The sequence below is a fragment of the Topomyia yanbarensis genome, chromosome 3 (genome assembly GCF_030247195.1).
Source record: "Topomyia yanbarensis strain Yona2022 chromosome 3, ASM3024719v1, whole genome shotgun sequence".
Taxonomy (NCBI): domain Eukaryota; kingdom Metazoa; phylum Arthropoda; class Insecta; order Diptera; family Culicidae; genus Topomyia; species Topomyia yanbarensis.
The window spans coordinates 29,755,310-29,777,120 of NC_080672.1; the positions used below are offsets into that span (position 1 = coordinate 29,755,310).

At 46.8% G+C, this 21,811-nt stretch overlaps 2 protein-coding genes across 10 annotated transcripts in view; one reads left to right on the plus strand and one right to left on the minus strand.

Moving 5' to 3' along the window:
• Nucleotides 1-3,066: 3,066 nt before the first annotated feature.
• On the plus strand, nucleotides 3,067-5,588 carry LOC131693163 (phosphatidylinositol N-acetylglucosaminyltransferase subunit A). Its single transcript, XM_058980772.1, has 5 exons — nucleotides 3,067-3,221; nucleotides 3,284-3,620; nucleotides 3,676-3,793; nucleotides 3,849-4,608; nucleotides 5,173-5,588. The coding sequence occupies exons 1-5, from the start codon at nucleotides 3,211-3,213 to the stop codon at nucleotides 5,429-5,431; spliced, it is 1,485 nt and encodes a 494-aa protein (XP_058836755.1). The 5' UTR covers nucleotides 3,067-3,210; the 3' UTR covers nucleotides 5,432-5,588.
• A 44-nt stretch (nucleotides 5,589-5,632) lies between these two features.
• Nucleotides 5,633-21,811, minus strand: part of LOC131693162 (uncharacterized) — a 170,648-nt gene continuing 154,469 nt past the window's right edge. For 8 of the 9 annotated variants that reach the window (XM_058980765.1, XM_058980768.1, XM_058980763.1 and 5 more), the window contains 6 exons: nucleotides 18,830-19,272; nucleotides 7,021-7,630; nucleotides 6,839-6,949; nucleotides 6,554-6,775; nucleotides 6,381-6,486; nucleotides 5,633-6,323 (listed from right to left, as the gene is read on the minus strand). In XM_058980765.1, the coding sequence (XP_058836748.1) occupies nucleotides 6,004-6,323; nucleotides 6,381-6,486; nucleotides 6,554-6,775; nucleotides 6,839-6,949; nucleotides 7,021-7,630; nucleotides 18,830-19,272 (1,812 nt within the window). In that variant the 3' untranslated portion in view covers nucleotides 5,633-6,003. The remainder of the gene's footprint in view (nucleotides 6,324-6,380; nucleotides 6,487-6,553; nucleotides 6,776-6,838; nucleotides 6,950-7,020; nucleotides 7,631-18,829; nucleotides 19,273-21,811) is intronic. The other variant, XM_058980771.1, reaches the window with a different exon arrangement.

The following is a 21,811-nucleotide window of genomic DNA, read 5'->3' on the forward strand; positions in this document are numbered from 1 at the left end:
CTTTCAGCACCATTCGAACCGGATCGGGGGTTTTCTTTGATTTTAGCCGCATCGACGCTTCTTTGAGCTCGTCGTTAGTCACTTGCCGATCGTCTGTGTTTGCTCCTTCTTCTAAGCCGTACGGTCTCGGTAAGGCTCGTCACCACACTTTGTTTCATGAAGATGTGGCGCCAATTCCAGAGCGTGACATCCAATCCAAAATATCGGTAGTAACCAAAGCGCCTAAACCGCAATCACCATCCTCGAAGAACCGGAAGCACCCACTACGATAGGCTACCAAGTGTCTACATCCTGCTCCAGTTATTTCACCGCAGTGGTAGATGCCATTGACAAACACGGCCACCCACATCCCTGTCGCGTCCTCCTTGATAGCGGCTCCCAAGTAAACTTTATTATGGAGGACATGGCCATCCGTTTGGGTGTCAAGAAGCAGCTAGCCAACGTTCTCATTACCGGAATAAACGAGTTGCGAAGCCTGATCACAGCCAAAGTGACTGGAAAAAATCACACCGCCAAGATTGACGTCCGGAAGGAATAGTCCTAGCCGATCCAGCGTTCCACACTCCCGACAAGGTAGATATGTTGATCGGCGGAGAGTGGTTCTTCGACATCTAAGCCTGTCCGAACAGTTGCCACAGGTGCGAGAAACTCACTTAGGGTGGATCGTGGCCGGTGTCCTTAAAGAGTTGTACGTCGCCAACGCTCCAATGCAGCACTCAACCTGGTCTCCATCGAAGAGGTCGAAACCATGATACAGTGATTCTGGCAAGTCGAGCAATTGCCGGACATCCCCAAGCTCTCCAGAGAAGAAGTAGCCTGCGAATCCACATATAAACAAGATCCGACAGTTTGTGATACATTAACCATTCAAAGGAACCGTTGCCAAGCTGGACGATTGCCGAAATTTAGCACAGAAGCGGTTTCTGATGCTAGAGAAGAGATTGATACGTTATCCCGAGCTCCAGACCCAGTACATTGAGTTCATCCGAGAATACGAGACCCTCGGTCATTGCCATGAAGTGCCGGGTCAGAAAAAATTTACCTGCCACTCACGCCGTTTTGCGTTCCTTTAGTTCAACCACAAAATGTCGAGTGGTATTCGATGCCAGCGCGAAGTCGTCCCCATCCAATCTTATGTTGAACGACGTACTCCTCGTCGGTCCGGCAGTCCAAAGCGAGCTGTACTCCATCATGCTTTGATTTCACACCCATAAAGTAGCTTTCACAGCAGACATTTCCAAAATGTGTCGTCAGATTCTGATGGCACTTGAACATAAACACTATCAATGAATCAACGAACAACGCAACCGTTGCGTGTACTGGTACTGGACACCGTTACTTATGGCATAGCATCGGCACCATACCAAGCAACGCGGTGCATGGCACAACTGGCTGCGGAAGAGAAGGATGATACCCGATTGCAGCCAAAATAGGTCTACATGGACGATACGCTATCTGGTTCCGATTCGGTGTCGGAAGCTATCGAAACACAACGACAACCGAAACAGCTGTTGGCGCACGGGGGCTTTCCCATCCGCATCCACAAATGGTGTTCCAATTCCTTACGGCTAATTTCTTCACTGGATAAAAACCGGTTTTCGCTGAAAACCAGTTTTCATGTTGCTGGTGACCAATTAGCCGAAAACCTGTTTTCAACGAAAACCGGTTTTCATCCAAGCGAAGAAATTGGCCGTTACCCAGTGAGCACATTTTCTGGCAGAGACCGCTCTGCTAGATTTCTGTAAGTCTTGGTTTGGCAGCCCTGTCAGATTTCTGCGCGTATCCTGTCGAGTTAGTTGAGCTAAGGCGAACTCGGTTTCGCTCGCGTTTTCTGGCAAATTTTGACAGGAACCGAGCAAAACCCTGGCATAACTCGGACATAAACTGTGCAAAGATCCTGGCAATTCCTACCTGGTAGAATTTAGCACGAATCGAGCAAAACATCTGACAAAGATGTGGCAGGAAGCGTGCAGAGATCTTAGCCGTACAATTCTGGCTGGATTCTGGATAAAAGTGAGCAGGATCGGTTGGTTTAACCGCTTCTGTCAGAAACGTTTGTTGCATTTGAGCGAATTCGTTACCAGAATTCTCGCACAAATCGCGCAAAATGCTCGCAGAAACTCTGCCAGTATCAATTTCGCTTTGCTCAACTTTTGCTAACTTTCTGCTTGCCATGCTGACCGGGTAGAGTTCCTCCAACACGTGCCACCCGAAGAATGTGAACCCGAAGTGCCGTTGAAAGAATGCGGAGCAAATGAGGTCATCAAGGTCTTAGGTCTGCTCTGGGATCCAGAGGCAGATGCACTACTGCTCGCTAACCAGATCAAGCCAGTGACAAGAGACGTAGTGACGAAGTGGTTAATGAATAGATTTTTGTGTCTTTTGCTATGAAATGAGAATTTTAGATTCATATTTCTTGTAAATTTACACATCAGATTTATGAGCCAGTGTCACGTACCACCGCTGATTGCAAAGATCTATGTGATAACTTAAAAGGTATTGAAATTATATTTTCATCAGTAATGGTTGTTGCATTTTAGCATCAGGAATCCACAAAATTCCGAACTGATTTCCGAATGGTTTGCTCTCGGGTTTGCTCGGGCAAACGTGCCTCAGTATCGTGATGCATTATATTATAGGTGTTCACATTCGTCATGTTTGAGTGTGTTGGTTTGTTGCTAGTGAAATTGATCATGGCGGTCCAGGACCGCGAAGCACATAATGAACAAACCGACCAATCGAAACGAAGCTTGTAAAAATAAAATGGCGTAAAAATAAGTATGGCGTCCGGGATCGCAAAAGAGCAAATGTTTACATAACTAACCAATCAGAATGAAGTATGGGACCACGTGCTTCTGTTTTCTTCTTCGTTTCTTCTTGTTTGCCCGAAAAAAGTGACAGCTGATGCACACATAGAAAAAAATGTGTACACCTGTATACACCTCGCCTCAGTATATAGTCTGTCTTTGGTCAATGAGGATATAGGGAAACGTTTCAACCCCATGAAATATTTCACTTTTTTACCATCAGCTCTTGGATTCACCAACTGTCAGTAGTTTGTTGTGAATCAGCCACTATATTATACATGGTTGTAGGTTTTTCTGTTTTCTGCCGGGATTTTCCAGCCAATACTCAACATTTTCATTCGCATTATGGAAAAGATATTCTGATGCAGTCCTGGTGATTATTGTGACCGTTAAATTTCGAGCAATGAGAATATGGTAAGAGCTGAACTTTTTCTGTTTCACAAAAAAAACCGAAACAAACCACAATCTTCTCTCAGTATTGCTTCAGATTTTTTCTTTCCCAACATGGGCGGAGTGGAAGAACACATCTTCAACCTGTCGCAGTGTTTACTATCGCGGGGTCACAAGGTGGTGATAGTCACCCACTCGTATGGCGATCGGAAAGGAGTTCGCTACATGACCAACGGGCTGAAGGTTTACTACATTCCTATCAAAGTGTTCTACAACCAGGTCATTCTACCGACGATGATCTGTAACGTTCCCCTGCTGAGGTACATTCTTCTACGGGAGCGGATAGAAATCGTTCACGGGCATTCGGCGTTCAGTACGTTGGCGCATGAGGCTATGAATGTCGGGCAGCTTCTGGGATTGTGGGTAGGATTGTTTTTAAAGGGGTCCTTATAAAAATTGACCATGAATTTATTTGCAGTCGGTATTCACCGATCATAGTCTATTCGGGTTTGCAGATTTATCGGCTGTAGTTACCAACAAGTTCCTCGAGATCTCGCTAGCTAACTGTAATCATTGTATCTGTGTGTCTCATACTGGTAAACGTGCAGATTATTTCATTTGTTTCTGTGATCATAGTGGATTGTTTTACAGGGAAAGAGAACACAGTTCTTCGGGCAAACGTTCATCGGGACAAGGTTTCAGTGATACCGAATGCAGTAGATACAGCTCACTTCACACCTAATCCATGCAATCGTCCCATGGACGCGGAACGCATCAATGTGGTTGTCGTATCTCGGCTAGTTTACAGGAAGGGAGTTGATTTGTTGGCGGGGGTTCTACCAAAGCTGAAATACCTTTCCAATGTACATTTTATCATTGGAGGAGATGGACCAAAGCGTGCTCTACTGGAGGAGATTCGGGAGCGAAACAATATGCAGGATCGAATGACGATGCTCGGCGGGTTGGAACATTCTCAGGTGCGCGAGGTTCTCACGCAAGGACATATATTTTTGAACACATCGCTGACGGAAGCGTATTGCATGGCTATCGTTGAGGCAGCTTCCTGCGGATTGCAAGTTGTTTCGACTCGGGTTGGCGGTATTCCGGAGGTGTTACCAGATAGTTTAATTATACTGACGGATCCAACGGTGGAATCGGTTTATCGTGGTCTGACGTTTGCCATACGGAGGGAGGCTATCAAACGACAGATGGGATTCGTGTATATGAACGGAGATTTGGACGGACCAGGTCGGAGGGAGGATTTACGAATGGGTAGCATACTGTGCCCCTTCGAAAGGAACAATGTTGTGGCAAATTTGTACAACTGGGCAAATGTGACTGCCAGGACGGAGAAAGTCTACCGGAAGGTACTCCTCGAGTCAGAATCGACACTCGGACAAATGCTGATCAAGTGAGTAAACCATGAGATATGAATATAAATCTGTCGGGTATAACATTGATAATTGTGGGAAGCTTTCAAAAAAAATGTATTGGAAAATTATATTATAATTCACACTGCAATTTGCGGTTGAAGATGATAAATTTTCATTCGGAGAAACATGCATAAAATTGCACTCTGCTGTAAAGTTGGCTAAAGTTTCACAGTAAAAATCGCCTTTTTTAAAAGAGGTTTTTACATAAACGATTCCGCACCGCTTAACGATATGAGGACCACCTAATTTTATTTTTGTTGTTCAGTTAACCCTGTCTAAATGGGGTTTAGTATAAGAGATAAAATGGGTTAATTCTGCCAACTTCAGTCGTTAATTTTGCACAGAGAATCCGAGGATTGATGTTTCTCTGCATATCTTTCCAAGATTGTTGAGTGTAAAATAGTCTAGCGAATGGAACTCGAAATTTTTTACGTTTTAATTTTTATTGCGTAAAGAAGCAAATAAAATTTATAAAGGGGCTGTTGTTTTAGATTTCAGCGGTATACATTTCTCAACCTTATTCCATACATCTCTACTTTCAGCTGCCTTCGGAGCGGCGTCTGGCCGTTTCTACTAGTCATTTCGCTGTGCCATTTGATGTTGCGGTTTCTGGATTGGCTCGTACCGCGGAAACACATTGACCTGTGTCCACTGGATAACCCGTTTTGGGAAGGTGCCGCCGCCAGTCGTACCCGCCAATCGTCATTGAACGATGTAAAGGTGCATGTACACCCGATTCCCAGCAGTTCCGGTAAGGCTTTCTTTCACAGGAAACGTCATAAACAGCCGTACTCTTCCTGACGACCGCTGACTACCTCTATGCCGGAGGAAGTCTTTTGAGTTGGGATTTCTTCTCCCACCTTTAGCCAAATATTACCTTCAGTTAAGATTATCAACTGGGCTCAAACCAATGGTGTAAAACAAACAGTTTTGCTAGTAATACAACAATTTTTATATTTTTTGTATATAGATAGCCTTAAAATCTTTCCAAAATATATTAAATAATGAACAATAGAACACTTCATTTACTTCTTTCGTTACATCCGAATATATGTACAAGCTCTACAGATGCTCTTTTAATATTGCTTCGGGTTGGCAAATTTACTATTGCTTTTGTTCATTCGACGGGAAGACTCTACCTTTTGGGGTTTAAAAGACGTATTCTATCAATACAAACACGTACAAAATATCAATAAATTACTCAAGTATTTTTCCAAGTTTGTTTTAAAAACACGTTTCATATTCGTTAGTTTTCCATATTACTAGGAGGATACATCGCACACAACACGGATTCAAATTGCTCTTTCACACCAACATCTCATAAATATTTACAATCACAAAATGCCCCATAACTTTTATTCTGCCGGTCGCTATCATGCAATTTCCTCCACGTAGGTAGCCGGAAAAATGCCAACCTGACCTCGGAGGGACCCGAGCCACCAACCATCCTCTTGTTTGATGTGAATCTCCAGAATGTCACCCGGCTGCAGCTCGAGCTCATCGTAAAGCTTTGGTGTGTAGTTGAACAGTGCCCGACATCGGCCGAGCACTACCGTCGAAGCCGGGGCACCATTCGTTGGTCCATTTCCGCTAGCCCCCGTATCGACACCGTTGCTGTGATGATGCGTTCCATTTTCGATTGCCAGACCGGCGCTACTTCTATCCTCTTCCTCATCTTGAGAGGAGAATTCGTCTATAATAAAAAGAGGACGGTAACATTACGGTTACCAGATTAATGTTATCAACTTACCAAAATCTGAATCCGGTTGGTTTGAGACACCATCCGCAACGCCCCGATCCCAGAGAGGACCGTGTCCGTTCGGCAGCGTAGCCAGTTTAGTGGATTTGTTCAAACTCTGAAAACGAACACAAAATCTCAATTATACATAGAGGTTTGATTTCGATCAACTCAAATCTGCTTACATAAGTTTCCTCCTCACCACCGGGTTCTTTACTCCTGCTATACTTCTGCTGTGACATGTTTTTGATCAGCGTGTCGTTCCTAATATCGACGCACTGTTCCACGATGTCGGACGAACCGCCATTCGTACTAGATACCTGCCCATCTTCATCGTCCTGCTCGGTTTTGAGCCACAGTGGAACCTTCAGCACGCTCGTTTGCATTCCTGTCCTGTCTCGTGTTATCTGGCAATAAAAGTTATTTACAGCTTAGCGCAAATTCTCGGGTGGGTGCAGCAATAAAAATACCTGTATGTGCTGCGCCAGTGGATGACTCGACCTAGGTTTGTGATCAAGTTCAAGAAGCGCCGACTGTAGCTTGTACCTGGCACCTTCCAAGTATGTCAACATCGATCTTATCTAAAGAGTAAAAAAATGGTTTACAAGGTACATTAATTGATTGTCTGTTCCTGTCGAAGTGCCAAACTTACATGATACAACTTATCGGCTATATTCTGGTTACCCTCGACATTAGGTTCGAAGCTTTGAGAGAAACCTTTGAGGCTATTCCTCGACCTTCGCTCTCGATCCAAATCCTGTCGGATGAGCTGAAGCAGCTTCACCAACGATTGCTTCCTTCGTTCCCGATTCATCGCCAATGTGGTATGCTCGCAATAGAAGTCCGGCAGTAACTGCTCACTAGGACCCTCGGTAGCCCGCCGAATATTTTTCAGCACATCCAAATCTTTCTGCACATTGCACAACTGCAACTGAGGTCCCAACCGATCGACAATCTTGCACAGCACCGGATTCATCTCGGACGACAGGCGGAAATAGCTGGCAACATAATTCTTGAAGTGATTTAGTCGTTGATTCTCCAGCGACTGTAGCATCGAGCTGCCCCGCAGAACGGACATCTCCCAATCGACGCGGGCACGTTCCGCCCGGATGCAGAGGGTGTAGTATTCGACGTCGGCCTTCTTGACGGCATCTTCGGCCTTTTTGCGTTTGGTGTCTAGCTTGGAGCCGTCCTTCTCAGAGGTTTTGCTATCCTTGTCGATGGATTTGTGCAGTAGACCCAGTGAGGGCGAACGCTGGAGCCTAAAATGAAACAACGGTGATTAATCAGGAAAAATCAGATGACCATGACATTTCTATGAGTTTGTTATTAAATCACGTTTTGGAATTTTGCCCTTTTTTGAGAAACGTACAACCATAGGAAAGATCGGGTAACCAACCCCGGTGGGACCATGGTTGTATGCTGACAGGGAAGGGGGGCTCCTCTTTTCGAAGGATGAGTCCATCCGAACGTCTGTTCCCCATGTTAGGGGCGGCTCAAAGCAGCGTCTGTTCTCCATGTTTAGGGGCGGCTGATGTATCGTCCCCGTGTCAGCGTGGGACTCTTAAATAGAGTTGACACGATGGTCCTCCGGCGAGACAGGGTGTTGGGAAGGCCCAACAAGCCGCCCTGGAAAACTGACCGTTAAGAACAATGCAGAAGAAAATACGAATCGGAACAATCGGCAAAGACCGAGGCGACGAAATAAGGATTACGATTGAAAACTCGGAACATGGAACTGCAGTTCACTCTGCTTTCCAGCATTCGTCAGGATAATCTACGACGAACTCCAACCACACAACTTTGAAGTCGTAGCATTGCAGGAACTTTGCTTGATAGGACAAAAGGTATGAAAAGCGGGCATCGGGCGGCTACTTTCTATCAGCTGGGAACCGGCTTTGTAATGCTGATTGGATGGACTCCGATTAACGCAAGGATGTGTAAGTTGAGGATCAAAGGCCATTTCTTCAACTACAGCATCATCAACGTATACTGCCCACACGATGTGAGACCCGACGACGAGAAGGAAGCGTTCTATGCGAAGCTGGAGGTGTACGACGGCTGTTCGCAACGGGACGTGAAAATCGTCATCAGTGATATGAACCCTCAGGTAGGACGGGAGGTAATGTTTAGACCGGTAATCAGGCCAAAGAGCTTGCATACCGTATCGAATGACAACGGCCAACGATACGTGAACTTCGCAGCCTCCCGTGGCATGGTAGTCCAAAGTAACACTCGTCGTAGTCGGACGCCAAGGTCCAACATCAAGCAATTTCGGGACGCCGGGGTTGCCCAAGACTATGCACAGCGGCTGGAAGCAGCACTACCCACGGAAGAACAGCTGGGCGCTGCTACTCTTGAAGATGGCTGGAGGGAGATCCGTTCCGCCATAGGAAGTACTGCAATAGCGGCACTAGATATAGCGATTCTTCTAGATATAGTCAAACCTCCGTCTTCCAGAGAAAGAAGCGCCGAGAGGAGGAACGAGATCGCGAAGCGATGGAACAACTGTACCGCGTAAACGACACACGGAAGTTCTACGAGAAGCTGAACAGTTCGCACAAAGGCTACGTTCCGCAAGCCGATATGTGCAGGGACTTAGACGACAATCTTTTTACGAAAGAGTGAGGGGTGATTGAGAGGTGGATGCAATACTATGACCAGCACCTCAACGGTGAAGCAGCACGGAACGAATGCGGTATAGCAATGGATCTTGGAGCACGCGCAGAAGACGATAGGTTGTCGGCCCCTGATCTCCAAGAAGTCAAGGAGGAGATCGGTCGGCTGAAAAACAACAATGCCGCCCGTGTAGATCAACTTCCCAGCGAGCTATAAAATACGGTGGTGAAACACTGGCTAGAGCGCTGCACTGGGTAATCGCCAATATTTGGGAGGAGGATATTCTTCCGGAGGAGTGGAGGGAGGGTGTCGTTTGCCCAATCTACAAAAAGGGTAACAACTTGGATTGTTGTAACTACCGCGCGATCACACTACTTAGCGCCGCCTGCAAGGTCCTCTCCCAAACTCTTTGCCGTCGATTATCACCATTTGCCAGGGAATTCGTAGAGCACTGCCAAGCGGGACTCATGGGTTCCCGCGCCACTACGGACCAAATATGCGCGATTCGGCAGGTTCTGCAGAAGTGCCGCGAATACAAAATGCCCATACATCATTTGGCAGATAATGCACGAGTACGATTTTCCGGATAAGCTAACACTATTAGTCAAAGCGACGATGGATCGGGTGATGTGCGTTGTTCGAGTATCAGGGACACTCTCGAGTCCCTTTGAATCTCGAAGAGTGTTACGGCAAGGTGATGGTCTATCGTGCCTGCCGTTCAACGTTTCGTTAGAAGGTGTAATAAGGAGAGCGGGTATAGACACGAGTGGCACGATCTTCAGGAAGTACGTCCGGCTTCTTGGCATCGCCGACGACATTGACATAGTGGCACGGAGCTTTGAGTCAATGTTGGAAACGTACATCAGACTGAAATCTGAAGTCAGTAGGATTGGACTTGCCATCAACGTTTCGAAGACAAAATACATGAGAGGAAGAGGTTCTAGAGACGACAATGTGGACCTCCCATCCTAAGTTCGGATTGACGGTGATGAAATCGAGATGGTCGACGAATTCGTGTATTTCGGCTCACTGGTAACCGCCGACAATGATACCAGCAGAGAAATTTAGAGACGGATCTTGGCGGGAAATCGTACCTTCTTTGGCCTCCGGAGGACGCTGCGGTTGAACAAAATTTGCCGCCGCACGAAGTAGATTATCTACAAGACGCTGATTAGACCGGTGGTCCTCTACGGCAACGAGACCTGGGCTATGCTCGTGGAGGACCAACGCGCCCTTGGAGTTTTCGAACGAAAGGTGTTGCGTACCATCTATGGTGGCGTGCAGATGGAAGACGGAACGTGGCGCAGGCGAATGAACGAACCATGAGTTGCATCAGCCGCTGGAAGAACCATCCATCGCGCATTCCGCAAAAATAGGACGTTTGCGGTGGGCTGGACACGTCGTAAGAATGTCGGACGACGACCCGGTGAAGATGGTTCTGGAGAGCGACCCTACAGGAACAAGAAGGCGGGGCGCACAGCGAGCACGGTGGATCGACCAGATAGAGGACGACCTGCGGACCCTTCGAAGACTGCGAGGCTGGCGACAAGCAGCAATGGACCGAGTGGAGTGGAGACGGCTTCTGCATACAGCAAGAGACAACAAGGCTCTAGCCTGAACGGTAAAGTAATCTCCAAACCCCAAGTGAACCCAGTAATAGATGCGTGGACGATGGTGGATGCAAAAGCTCGGGCGACAATTGGGCTCTGCATTGAAAACAACCAAGCAAGTTTGGTGGGCAATTATGCGAATGCGAAGGACGCACCTCAGCAAGGGGTCGGAGGTCTACCTCCTGAACAAGGTGACGCATCTGGAGCTCAAGAAGCGCGACGATATGGAGCAACATTTGCAGACTTATTCCGATCTGCCGCAATGGGTGGCGGATGTTGGTGACAAGCTTCCGGAAAAGCTGCAAGTCGCAATGTCATTGAATACTTTACGGTGACGTCACAAATAAACTTTTCTTTGCGATTTGCTTCGGGCGAATCTAGTCGTCCGTAAAATTTTTCGAAGTTCATTTAAACAGTACAAGTGAAAGTGAGGTTAACTGTGCCAGTAAAGAACCTAATTGTGTTCGCTGCCAGACCTCTTTGACTATCTTGCGACGGCGTTGGAACAACGGCCACGGAACGACGATACAGCTGGTGAAGTCTAAGTTGCTGGCGGAAGCAGAAAAACTCCAGGAGCGCAGCGGAAGTGCTACTTCAAGCAGTGGACACGCGCTGCGAGTGGATCGTCGCCGCCGACATGGAAGTGGTGGTAGCAAGTTTACTGGTGCCGGAAGTAAACAACCGGAGACACGATCTTGTTTCCAATGTAAACAATCGGGACACCTGAAGAAATATAGCTCGAATGGTGCGAATCAGCGACGAAGCTGGTGAAGAAGAAGGCAGATGAACCAAATCCAAGCAGGTGCAACAAGTTTCCGAGGAACCGCTGGCGTGTATGGTGGGACAAGCTGAACTGTCTTCACAGCATATGGTGGCGAATCGGAAGTTCTTCCCTGTGTTGGAGCAAACCGGTGGTACGAGCGTAATGTTGGTCGATGGCAAGGGAGCCGAAGTAGCTGGCACGGGCCGTTGAATCATCGTTGGCGTGACCGCCCCCGGAGAACCGATAGACATCGTTTCACGTAAACAAGCAAGCTGATGGGATGAAGCTCATGGACTGCGGAGTGCGTACTGCGTGCCAATGTTGCCTAGAGGGAAAGATCGTTTGGTCGATGACCATACACGAATGGCGTTCGTGTACCTTCTTAGGAGGAAGTCGGACGCTGCAGAGAAAATCAAGGACTTCATTTGCTTCTGCAGGACGCAGATGGGCAAGGCTCCCAGGGTGCTGTAATCAGACGGTGGAGGAGAGTTTACCATCAAGGATTTGCAGAACTTTCTCCATGCGGAAGGTATTGTGAGCCAGTTCAGCGCACTCCACCTACTGCAGCAAAACGGTGTGGTAGAACGGAGAAACCGATACCTGAAAGAAATGGCAATTTGTATGCTATTGGAGGCGAAACTGAAACAAAATTACTGGGTAGAGGCGATTCTGACAGTAGCCTACATTCAGAATCGGGTACCTTTCAGATCCATCGGAATAAGTCCTTACGAGAAGTGATGCCTAGATACGATTTCAGGACGAATCACCATCAGCCGGGATGTAAAGTTCCTCGAGGATTGGAGTATGGACAGTGAACGCGATGCCGAGCGAAAGCTAGAAGCTACCGAATCGACGGTTGAGTTGGGGCAACTACCGGTTCTGGTAATCACTCGTGATACGGCATCAGTGCCTGCAATCGAAGAAGATACTGAGGATGAAGAAGACTTGCTTGGATATGAATCGACTGAAGAAGTGTGTCACGGTGAAGAAGCTCTTGTTCCGGAGAATAAAAACCAGCGGGAGAATAAAAACCGGCGTGATTTGGAGATTATTTTGTTGTTGATATGGCAACGGTGAACCAGGATGAGCCGACTACGTAGAAGCTAGCAATCAGCTACTCTGACAAGAAGGAATGGATTGCGGCAATGAGTACGAGTCGTTGGCGTCGAACGATACATGGGGGTTTGTGGACCCGCCACCTGTCTGCAGCATTGTCGGTAGCCAGTGGATGTACAAAAGGAAGTTGGATGCGTACGGCAAGGTCAAGATAATGAAGGCCAGACTCATGGCGCAAGGATGCAGCCAGCGTTTTCGATCTGATTTCAAGGAAATATTTGCCACAATGGCGATGTGCACTGCCTTCTGTGCCATCGGTAAATATACATGAAACACTTGGACATTAAATCTGCGTACCTCTACGGAGAGAAGGACGAGGTGGTCTATATGTGCCAGCCTCCGGGGTACGTGGCGACCGGAATTGAAAAGAAAGTGTGCAGATTAAAGCGGAGCATTTATGGCTTGGACCGAGCGGTAAGAGTTTGGCACATGACACTAACGGATTAACTGAAGCAGCTTGGATTCGAACAGTGTAGTTCCGATTCGTGTTTATATCGAAAACAAATTAGGAAGAATGGGTGGATGTGTCTGCTCATATACATATGTGGATGATTTGTTGTTGGTCTATGCCCAGGATGATGCCGTTAAGGAGACTCGGAGTTGAATTCGCGAGGAGCAGGAGCGGATTTCGGAGGGGGTCCGAAATTTCGATTTTGAAATGGTCATTGTACAATAAATACCTTCATTAAATTAACATCAGTTTTGGTGGTCTAATCTGGTTTGGAATGGTTTTGAGTTCAGAACGAATTTAAAATAGAAGCAAATTTAAAATTTCTCAAGAAGTTAAAAAATTTCGGTGGGGGGGGTCCGGACCCCCAGGACCCTTCCCCTGGATCCGCCACTGGCGAGGAGGAATGTTGCGCCCTTTCCAGATGTTGTGCTAGGCGTTTATGCGCGAATACACCCCTGTAGAGGAAGCATAAATATGTTGTTCCATTTTGACGTTTGTTAGTTGCGCTGAGTTCATCTAAATAAAAACACGTTGTTCAAAGTGCGCGGTCGTGTAATTTTTTATTTCGGCCGGATTATCCGTGTTTTTGTAGGTCTGGTTCCGTCGATCAATTGTCCACTCACACATAACACTTCTTCTGGGTCGTTGGCGAGGATCTCTCTAATGAAGAGCGGTAGTTTATGGTGCTGCCGAAGGTCACCGAACTCTGAACAGTTCACTAGGAGATGTTCCACAGTGGTTCGGGTTGTACATATAACGCATGTTAGTGGGGGGACACGCGGTGTAGCTTGAGAAACCTTCTCAACTCTGAATCGTTGTTCCCTCCTATCAGTTTGGTCTGTCCAGCGGTCGGGCTAGCCTTTGACGAACGTTAGGTCTCCGGTGCTGCTGCGCCAGTAACGTACGAAGGCTTCGGTAATCTCTGACCTCAGCTGGCCCAAGAGATTTTTGCGGCCTGGACAATTCGGATGAGTTGTCGGCGAACGCGTCTCCCCTTGCCGCCAGGCGATCAGGCTTTTCATTGCCGTCGATGTTGCAGTGACCGGGAACCCAACAAATTGTGGGGTGTTGGTCATACTCTGCCTCGATAGCCTGGATGAAAGATGGTGGGATTTCTCCGATTCAAGGGCGGATATTGCCGCCAGAGAGTCAGACAGTACAACGATGGGTCTATCTTCCGGTTTTTGAACCAAAGCAAGCGCGATAGTCGACACCTCGGCAGAGAACACCGAGCATGGCGCCGGTAGGCGGAAGGAGTGTTCTTCTTCTATTCCTACCTTGTCACCGATCACGGAGCCATCGGCGAATATCCGCATGTGATTCTTATACCTGGTAGCCATCAGTCGGTTATATTTGGCTCAGGCCTCACTGCCGGTGGCGCCGGCCCTCAGCTCTGTAATCAAGCTTGTGTCCAAATTGGTGGGGTTGTGCTAGGCCTGGTCACGACTCGGTGTAGACGGGCGATTGGTGGCAGATCCACGTCTGTATATTCGCGATGGATCTTGCTGACCGTCTGTAACAGGTAGCAGTCCTCTCCGGCAGCCCGCTCCAAAAATCCCAGTGCTCTTCTAACGAAGGTGCGTGCGGCCGCCCAACGAAGGGTAGAGTCCCGGTCTCAACGCAGTTTGCTTCAGCAGGCGTGCTGGGAAGTAGGCCGGAAACAGCGCGGATTGGCCCGTGATATAGAGGGCTTAGAATGTCCATAAAACCTTTCATATTATAGGACGTCAGCTGTACCCCGTAAAATATCCTGCAGTAGATAAGCGCCTGGCTAATATTCAGCGCGATGCGATGATTGCAGCACTTGTGCCGGGAGCTGATTTTTTTAATTGGCCGCAGCCGGCTACGGCACTCGGCTTGGATCCGTCGAAAGTGCGGCAGGAAGCTAAGACGACGGTCTATGGTCATCCCCAGAATCGCCGGTTCCTCGCGGTATGGAGCAATCCTTCCATTCAGCAGGATCGGCTTCCCAGTTGCGATATCGTCTGTGCTGCAGCAGTGCGTAATCACGCTTCTAGTAGGTGATATGTTAAAGCCCACTGATGCTGCCCATTGATTCGCCGTTCTTATGGCGGCTTGAAGTTTACGACGGGTTCCCTAACAAACAATTTAGCTGGATAACTGCTTGAAAAGCTCTTGTTCAGTTTATTCTCTTGTATCAAATGCTTGTTTAGCTTTCGTTGTTTGTTGGGTCGTCCGGTGGTCTTTCCCATCGCGACAAGCACGATGTTATCGGTGTACACGAAGACGTAGATCCTCACGGACAAGCTGGCGGATAAAGAGTTCCTGGATACAAGGAACAGTGTAACGGCGAAGACTGATACCTGGGGAACCCCGTTGTCCTCCGAAAAGGCGGATTGTGCACCGCAGATTCCCACAAGAAAGGTGCGGTTAGACAGATAGTAGCTTAAGAAACGGCCCATGCAAGGTGCTTAGAGTTCTAAGGTGATTCGTCTTTGGCAGTAACTAAGTGAGAAGTGAGGTAAGCGTGCAGCAGACTGCGGGGCAGAAAAATGACAGCGAACAACTTTGTTTACCCACTGAAATCCAAGCAAACATATGGCGAGAACTAGTAAACAATGTTGTTAGCTGTCCTTTCTAAAACCAACATGGTTGATCGGCGTTTTTGAGGATCGTATCACCTGGGAATAAAAACTCCTTGGGCCCATGTTTCCGGTGATACTCCAGTTGGCCAGTTATTATAGTACTCCTTGACGCCAAACGGTATTATAAGCCTTCGCCACGTCGAGTATAGCGATATCGGCGTGCAGGCCGTCAGTTATAGATTGACGCACCACCTTTCCAAAGCTGGCGAGATGGGCACTCGTTCCTACGATCCATCGTCTTAGCGAGGCAGGGGAGCAGGCCGGAATCGGGCGGAAATCATCCGGCGTTCTGTTTCCCTGGCATCGCTTTGGTATAGGAATTACAAGAGCTTCCTTCCATGAGACGGGCATCGGCTCATCACTCCAAATGCCGCTAATGTAGTCTAATATCGCTCGCTTGGCTAACGGCGGGGAATGATGCATTAGGGGAGAGCCAACGTCGCCCAGTCCGGCAAACTTGCCGTGTACCGATTCCACTGCCGCACAAAGTTTACTTCCGGTGGCATCTGCAGACAGGGTAGCGAAGTGCCTGTCTAGCTCGTGCACCCGCTAACGCTTAGGGTGTTGACTCTCCGTCAGAGTTCTGATGTCGAGGAGTCTGGGGAAATACCTTCCACGAATCTGGTCCAGCTCGTGTTTTTTGCCTCTTCTATGGTTTTCCTAGCCTCGTTTCTGATCTTTCTGAAGCCATCCGCTCGCTGACTTCGGCGCGGATCGTCCGCAGAAGTTATGCCCGTAACGCAGTTCAACGAGCCCGGATGGCTACCTCGACTTCTGGGCACCACCAGTGCACCGCCTGTCGCAGAGGGTTCCCACTTGTCCTGGAGATGCAGGAAACGGCAGCCCGATTTAAGAAGCCTGTGAGCTCGTCCGGAGTGTATGGCTCGTCCTGATTTATTGGATCGTCGACGGTTTCCTCGTGGCAGGTCCAGTCTGCACGATCGTAAAACTGCCGTCTTCGGCGGGTTATATAAGGTGGCGTCTGATTGTACGCAACCTGGATTGAGAAGTGGTCGATCGGCAAGAACAGTCCCCCCACAAGATCCTACTAGCGCCCCCGAACAGATAAAGTCGTTGATGGCGGATTCCGTCTGTCCGCGGAGAAAAGTCTAACTGTCATCGTTGAGAAACACGGCGGATTCGTTGGATAAGTGGCACTAAGAGTGCGACATCACGGAGAAAGGAAAGTGGACCCACCGACTCATCCCAAATGTGTCGGAGTGGATGCGTAGGAAGCATGGCGAGGTGAATTTCCAAGTTTTTGTCCGGGCACGGATGCTTCCGAAAGTACCTGCATCGGTTTGGACATGCTTCGTCAGCCTTTTGCCCGGAGTGCGTGAACGTACAAGAGACATCGGAATACGTGGTCCTCAAATGTCCTGGGTTCGAAGAAGTTCGAAGGGGTATGCCTGGTGTGACAATTGACAATACCGTCCAAGTGATGTGCAACGACAAGCATATTTGGGATGCTGTCAACAGAGTGATTATGAAAATAATCTCCGAGTGGCAGAGAAAGTGGTTAAGGGACCAACCAAGTAGCGCCATCAGCTAGAAAGCCGTCGTGAAACAACAAATCGGGTTTCGGGAGAAATTCCGCCGCTGGGGAACTCTGCGTGGGTGTAGACTAGGTCCACCGCCATGGATCAGTTGACTAGTACTCGACGTAGTACCAGGTACGGGGCGCCAGAGACCCAGACGTCAGGCTTTACCAAAATTACCGGACCGGCCTCGACTCCCTACCGGGTAGCTCGTGAGTTTTCTAGTTCCACCGCCGGGGATTAGAGCGAGTAGACCGCGTCAATTAGCTAGCAATGGGTCGTTGAACCGGAAGCTACGCTCTATCCGGAATCGCTGTACAGACTTCAGCATCTACTGGCTGGCCCGTTGAGTAGGCTAAGTCCACCGTCGGGAACTAGATCGAGTAGATTGGGACGAAGCGGGGAGCTAAACTCCTCATGAAAACGAACATCGGTGTCGGGAGAAATCTACCGCCTGAAAATTCACAGTAGGGTAGATTCGCCGCCGTGGACTATCCGCCTATACCATGACAAAAATGGAAGCTATTTGGCTCACGAAACAAACACCCGTGCCGAGAGAAATTCCGATGTCAGGAAATTCTTAGTCGGAGTAGGATAGTTCACGGCTGGATAATATCCGAGTCGATCTCGTTAAAGTTGGGAGCAAAATGACTCAAGGAAGCGGGTATCGGTGTCGGGAGAAATTCTTTCGCCGGGGACTAGAGTGAGTTCGCCGTCGGGGACTATCCGAGTAGGTAGTGATAAGGCTGAATGACTTACGGAAACAGGAGCTAAATGTTTCATGGAATCAGCATCTAAATGGCTGACTGGGACGAGAGCTAAATGGTGACTTAATAGATGAAGGCAAGAAGCAAGAGAAAAGCTCAAAGGTCGAGCCATTTCATGAATCAAGTGAGGCTCCGAAATAGAGCAAAAGACATAGGTGCGAAGTAATACCTTGATGTAGTTCCGTGAGGAAAAAGGGCGAAAAATGAGTAAGGGTGTTTTTAGTGGTTAGGCACGAACGTGAGTCCCACACAGTACCAATACACTACAGGCCAGGCTTTAGAACCTTACTATAAAAAAGAGCGCCGGCTATGGGTCGCCGAAGCACCAGCGTATCATACGCCATGCTCCACCGGGAAGCGGAAGCGAAACTGCCGGGCCGACTATGGCACCCTACCGATTGGCCCAATAGAAATATAGCAACAACCAAAGAAGAATAGGTATCTGGAGAGTTCTTTCGCTGGGGAACTCTCCATGGCGTAAGCTAGATTCACCACTGAGGACTAGACTGAGTAGATCGCGATGATATCCACGATCAGACCTTTAAATGTTGGCTTTCTACGCCTGTATGTATTGCGTTTTCATTTTTACACCGGTGCAAAAAAGAGATAGTCTGATTACACCCTAGTCAGAATTCGAGAATAAAATTGTTTCATTCAAACCTCAATACCAATTCAATGTGTTATGGAATTTTCGTGTTTGACTATGCACTATACAGGTGTAGTCGGTGCTGAACTCATTTAAACTTGGATGTGATCATTCTATCCTTTTTTTGCGCTACGCCGGTGTAGCACCAGAAAAAAAACGAAACTGCAATTAGTTACAACGATATGCACTTAAGTTTATCTCGATTTGCTGCGAAAAATACTTGTCATAATACTACTAAAATTCAAATACCCAGAAATTTATAAACATCTTATTAAGTGAATAACTTTCATAACAAAGATAACAGTTTCCCCTACAAAAAAAGTTTCAATCACAAATCCCACTTACTTCACGTCCAGCATCGCATCCTGCAGCTTCTCGTTATCCCTGGCGGCCGCGTGTGAACCCTTTTTGCCCTTCATTTCGGTAACCCTCCACTCCGCCAGTATCCGGGCCGATTTGTCCACGTTGTTCTCGATCGCTTTGCGCGCCTTGTGCTGATTCTCCAGTACAGTCTTGAGTGGTTTCACTAGCTCGTCGGCCAGCGAGTTGGAATATTGCCGGTGTATTTCGCCGCGGCTTTCGATCTCGGTGGAAACCGCCCGCCACGAGTCGGCGATCGTTCCCGGCAGATCGCGGCACGCTTTGTTCAGCTTGTTGGCAATCTTCGAGAGGGATTTCGCGTAAATCTGCTCGATTTCCATGCGCTCCTGCAGGATTGCGATGAGGTCCTTGCCAAAGTCGCCGCCCTGTTTGACGAACCGGCGGATCTCTTCGAAGCCATTTTGGCCCTGAAATGATAGGGAAGGAGAAAAAAATAAACTTAAGTTAAAGTTTGTTCAATGAGAAAGGGAAGGTCAAAGAATTTGTCGCGACGGAAATAGCAGTCAAGCTGAACTTATCACCTCCTTCAACCTTACGTACGTGAGCGAGTATGTAATTGTCGCCAATGGTACGTAATTTTCCCATCCCATTCGCACTCTGAACATATCATTTTTCCAGTGCCTTTTTCCGCTTCGTATCCAACAAGTCAAGTTCAATAGCACGGAGGAAGTCAGTCAGTTGAAGCAAAAACAATCCCATCAATGGGATGGTCTCATATTTCTATTCATTTGACTTGTAACTAATGTTTACTTATGTTACATTCTCTGCTGCTTTGTACACACCTTTTTGTATCTAGCTACTATGATTAGTCTAAGCACCGTGAATGCATGAAAAGCTGGACGGACTCTGGCGCAGTTTGCCATGAAGACATGGAAGTGCATTGCATGCTTTGTAATCTGTCGCGTCAAGTACCTATAACTGATAGACACATCAGTGACAATCATTAATTTGCAGTTTGTTGATGCATTTTTTTTAAATACAGGTGAGCAAAAGGCGTCGAGGTCATTATTACCATTTACTCACGTTTGACACCACGCGGCGATAAAATTGCGGTGATGATGATTGCCATGGGCAAACTGTATGATTTCGTTCGTATCAAATAGTTACCAACCAACGAATATTGTTTCAATAATATGTACTTCTATAAGCAATCAGAAATTAGATCAGACTTAAAACATGATTCTAGTGAGGTACACGTTTGGGTTAATAAACTAGGATTGGATGTTTATTGTTTTTTTGTTGATTTTCAACACTTTTCCTATTTATTTTTATATATTAAAATATTTTTTGTCAAATTTTGAACAATTTTTCTGTTGTTTTCTACCAATTTAGAATCAGATTTTAAAATATTAGATATATTGGAACATTTTCCCTATTGATTTTAACCAATTTTGAAAATCTTTGTGCTAAAAGGATTTTCGATCCAGCATTCAATAGTAAAAATAGTAATTACATTTCGATTGCAGATAGTCAGAATAGCGCATGCAATGTGTGATCCTGTTTTACTCCATATTCGGCCTACAATTCAAGATTCAAGTTAAATTAGGTTTTACATTTATGGAATAGGTCGAATACGGCTCATCCAAAGCAGTTAAAGGATGTAGTGAGAAATATTTTTAAAGACTAGATGCACAATTTGTAATTTTTAACAAGAACTATTATTTAATTCAAGACTGAAACAAGGAGAAACACTATTAGGTGTTTGATAGGGAAGGCAAAAGACATACACAAGGGGGATTAACTTCAACATCAGAGTAGCAGAGAAGGTATCAGGGAAAGTGAAGAGAGGGCGAACAACAATGACAGGAAAAAAAGAAATTAAACTTGCAGCTTTTTCACTGTCATGAGCCGGATTGCCGACAGGCCTCTTTGGATCCGTTGGGAACTCTTATGGGATGAGATGTCCAGGTAGATGTTACCATGTCAACCAAAAGAGAAAAGTTAACTAAATTTAGATATCTATCGTGTTTAAAATAGGGGGACACGGGGCAATTAAGACCGTGGGTGTAATTCGGATCCCCTCGATTGCGGCAAATGAGCTTTTATGGCTCCAAAATGTAACTGAAGTTTCAAACGAACAATTAGGACCTTTGACCGATAAATTCTTTCAAATTAATCCACCTAAAAGGGCGATTTGCTTAGGTAGGTCTGGAATAGTCCCGGGTTCCCCTATGTATATGAGGAACATATACCGAATATCGATGTTAGCCAGCACATCTCGGACAGGAACGATGTCGAAGAAATTTGTTGAACGGAGCTCTGGCGCTAGAACACTAGGCGCACGACCAGACAACATGTTCAATGTCGCGATAACCGTCACCACAAATGCAAAGACAGCTCTTCGCGACCCCAATGCGCCGGAGATGAGCATTCAACATATAATGATTGGACAGGATCCGATATATCACCCGAAGGAAGTTATGACCTTCATCCATCCCCTTTAACCAATGTTTGTTGATATCTTTGAGATTTCTAAACTTCCATTGTCTCACGAAATTTGTCAATTTTCGAGCGTCTTCTGACAAGAAATACTGAAAAACTCGTTGAAGCTCAGCGATCTTTCATGAATATTACATTATAATGCCCAAGTGTCTGTCTTCTCGTTGCCCGAAATGAAGTAATGCGAAAGAACTCAAACTAATATATGTATCTGGTAATCTGGTGCGATTTTTCAGATAAATCACTTAGGAACTCTCAAGAAAAACAAGGAATGTTTTGTTGACGAACGTTTCGGCGATATACACACTACAATGTTTAGCGCGAGTAGCTTTACTGTCAGATAAATTTTATTGTTTAAAGAACAATCATTAAGTTTATATACAGAATTAAAATTTCATTGCGAAACGTCTATAGTTTGAATGCGGATCTACATGGAATGCTGTTTTCGCCGATAAAGAATTTGTTGATCCATGTATTCCGATTAAAGGTTGAATCTAATACACAACA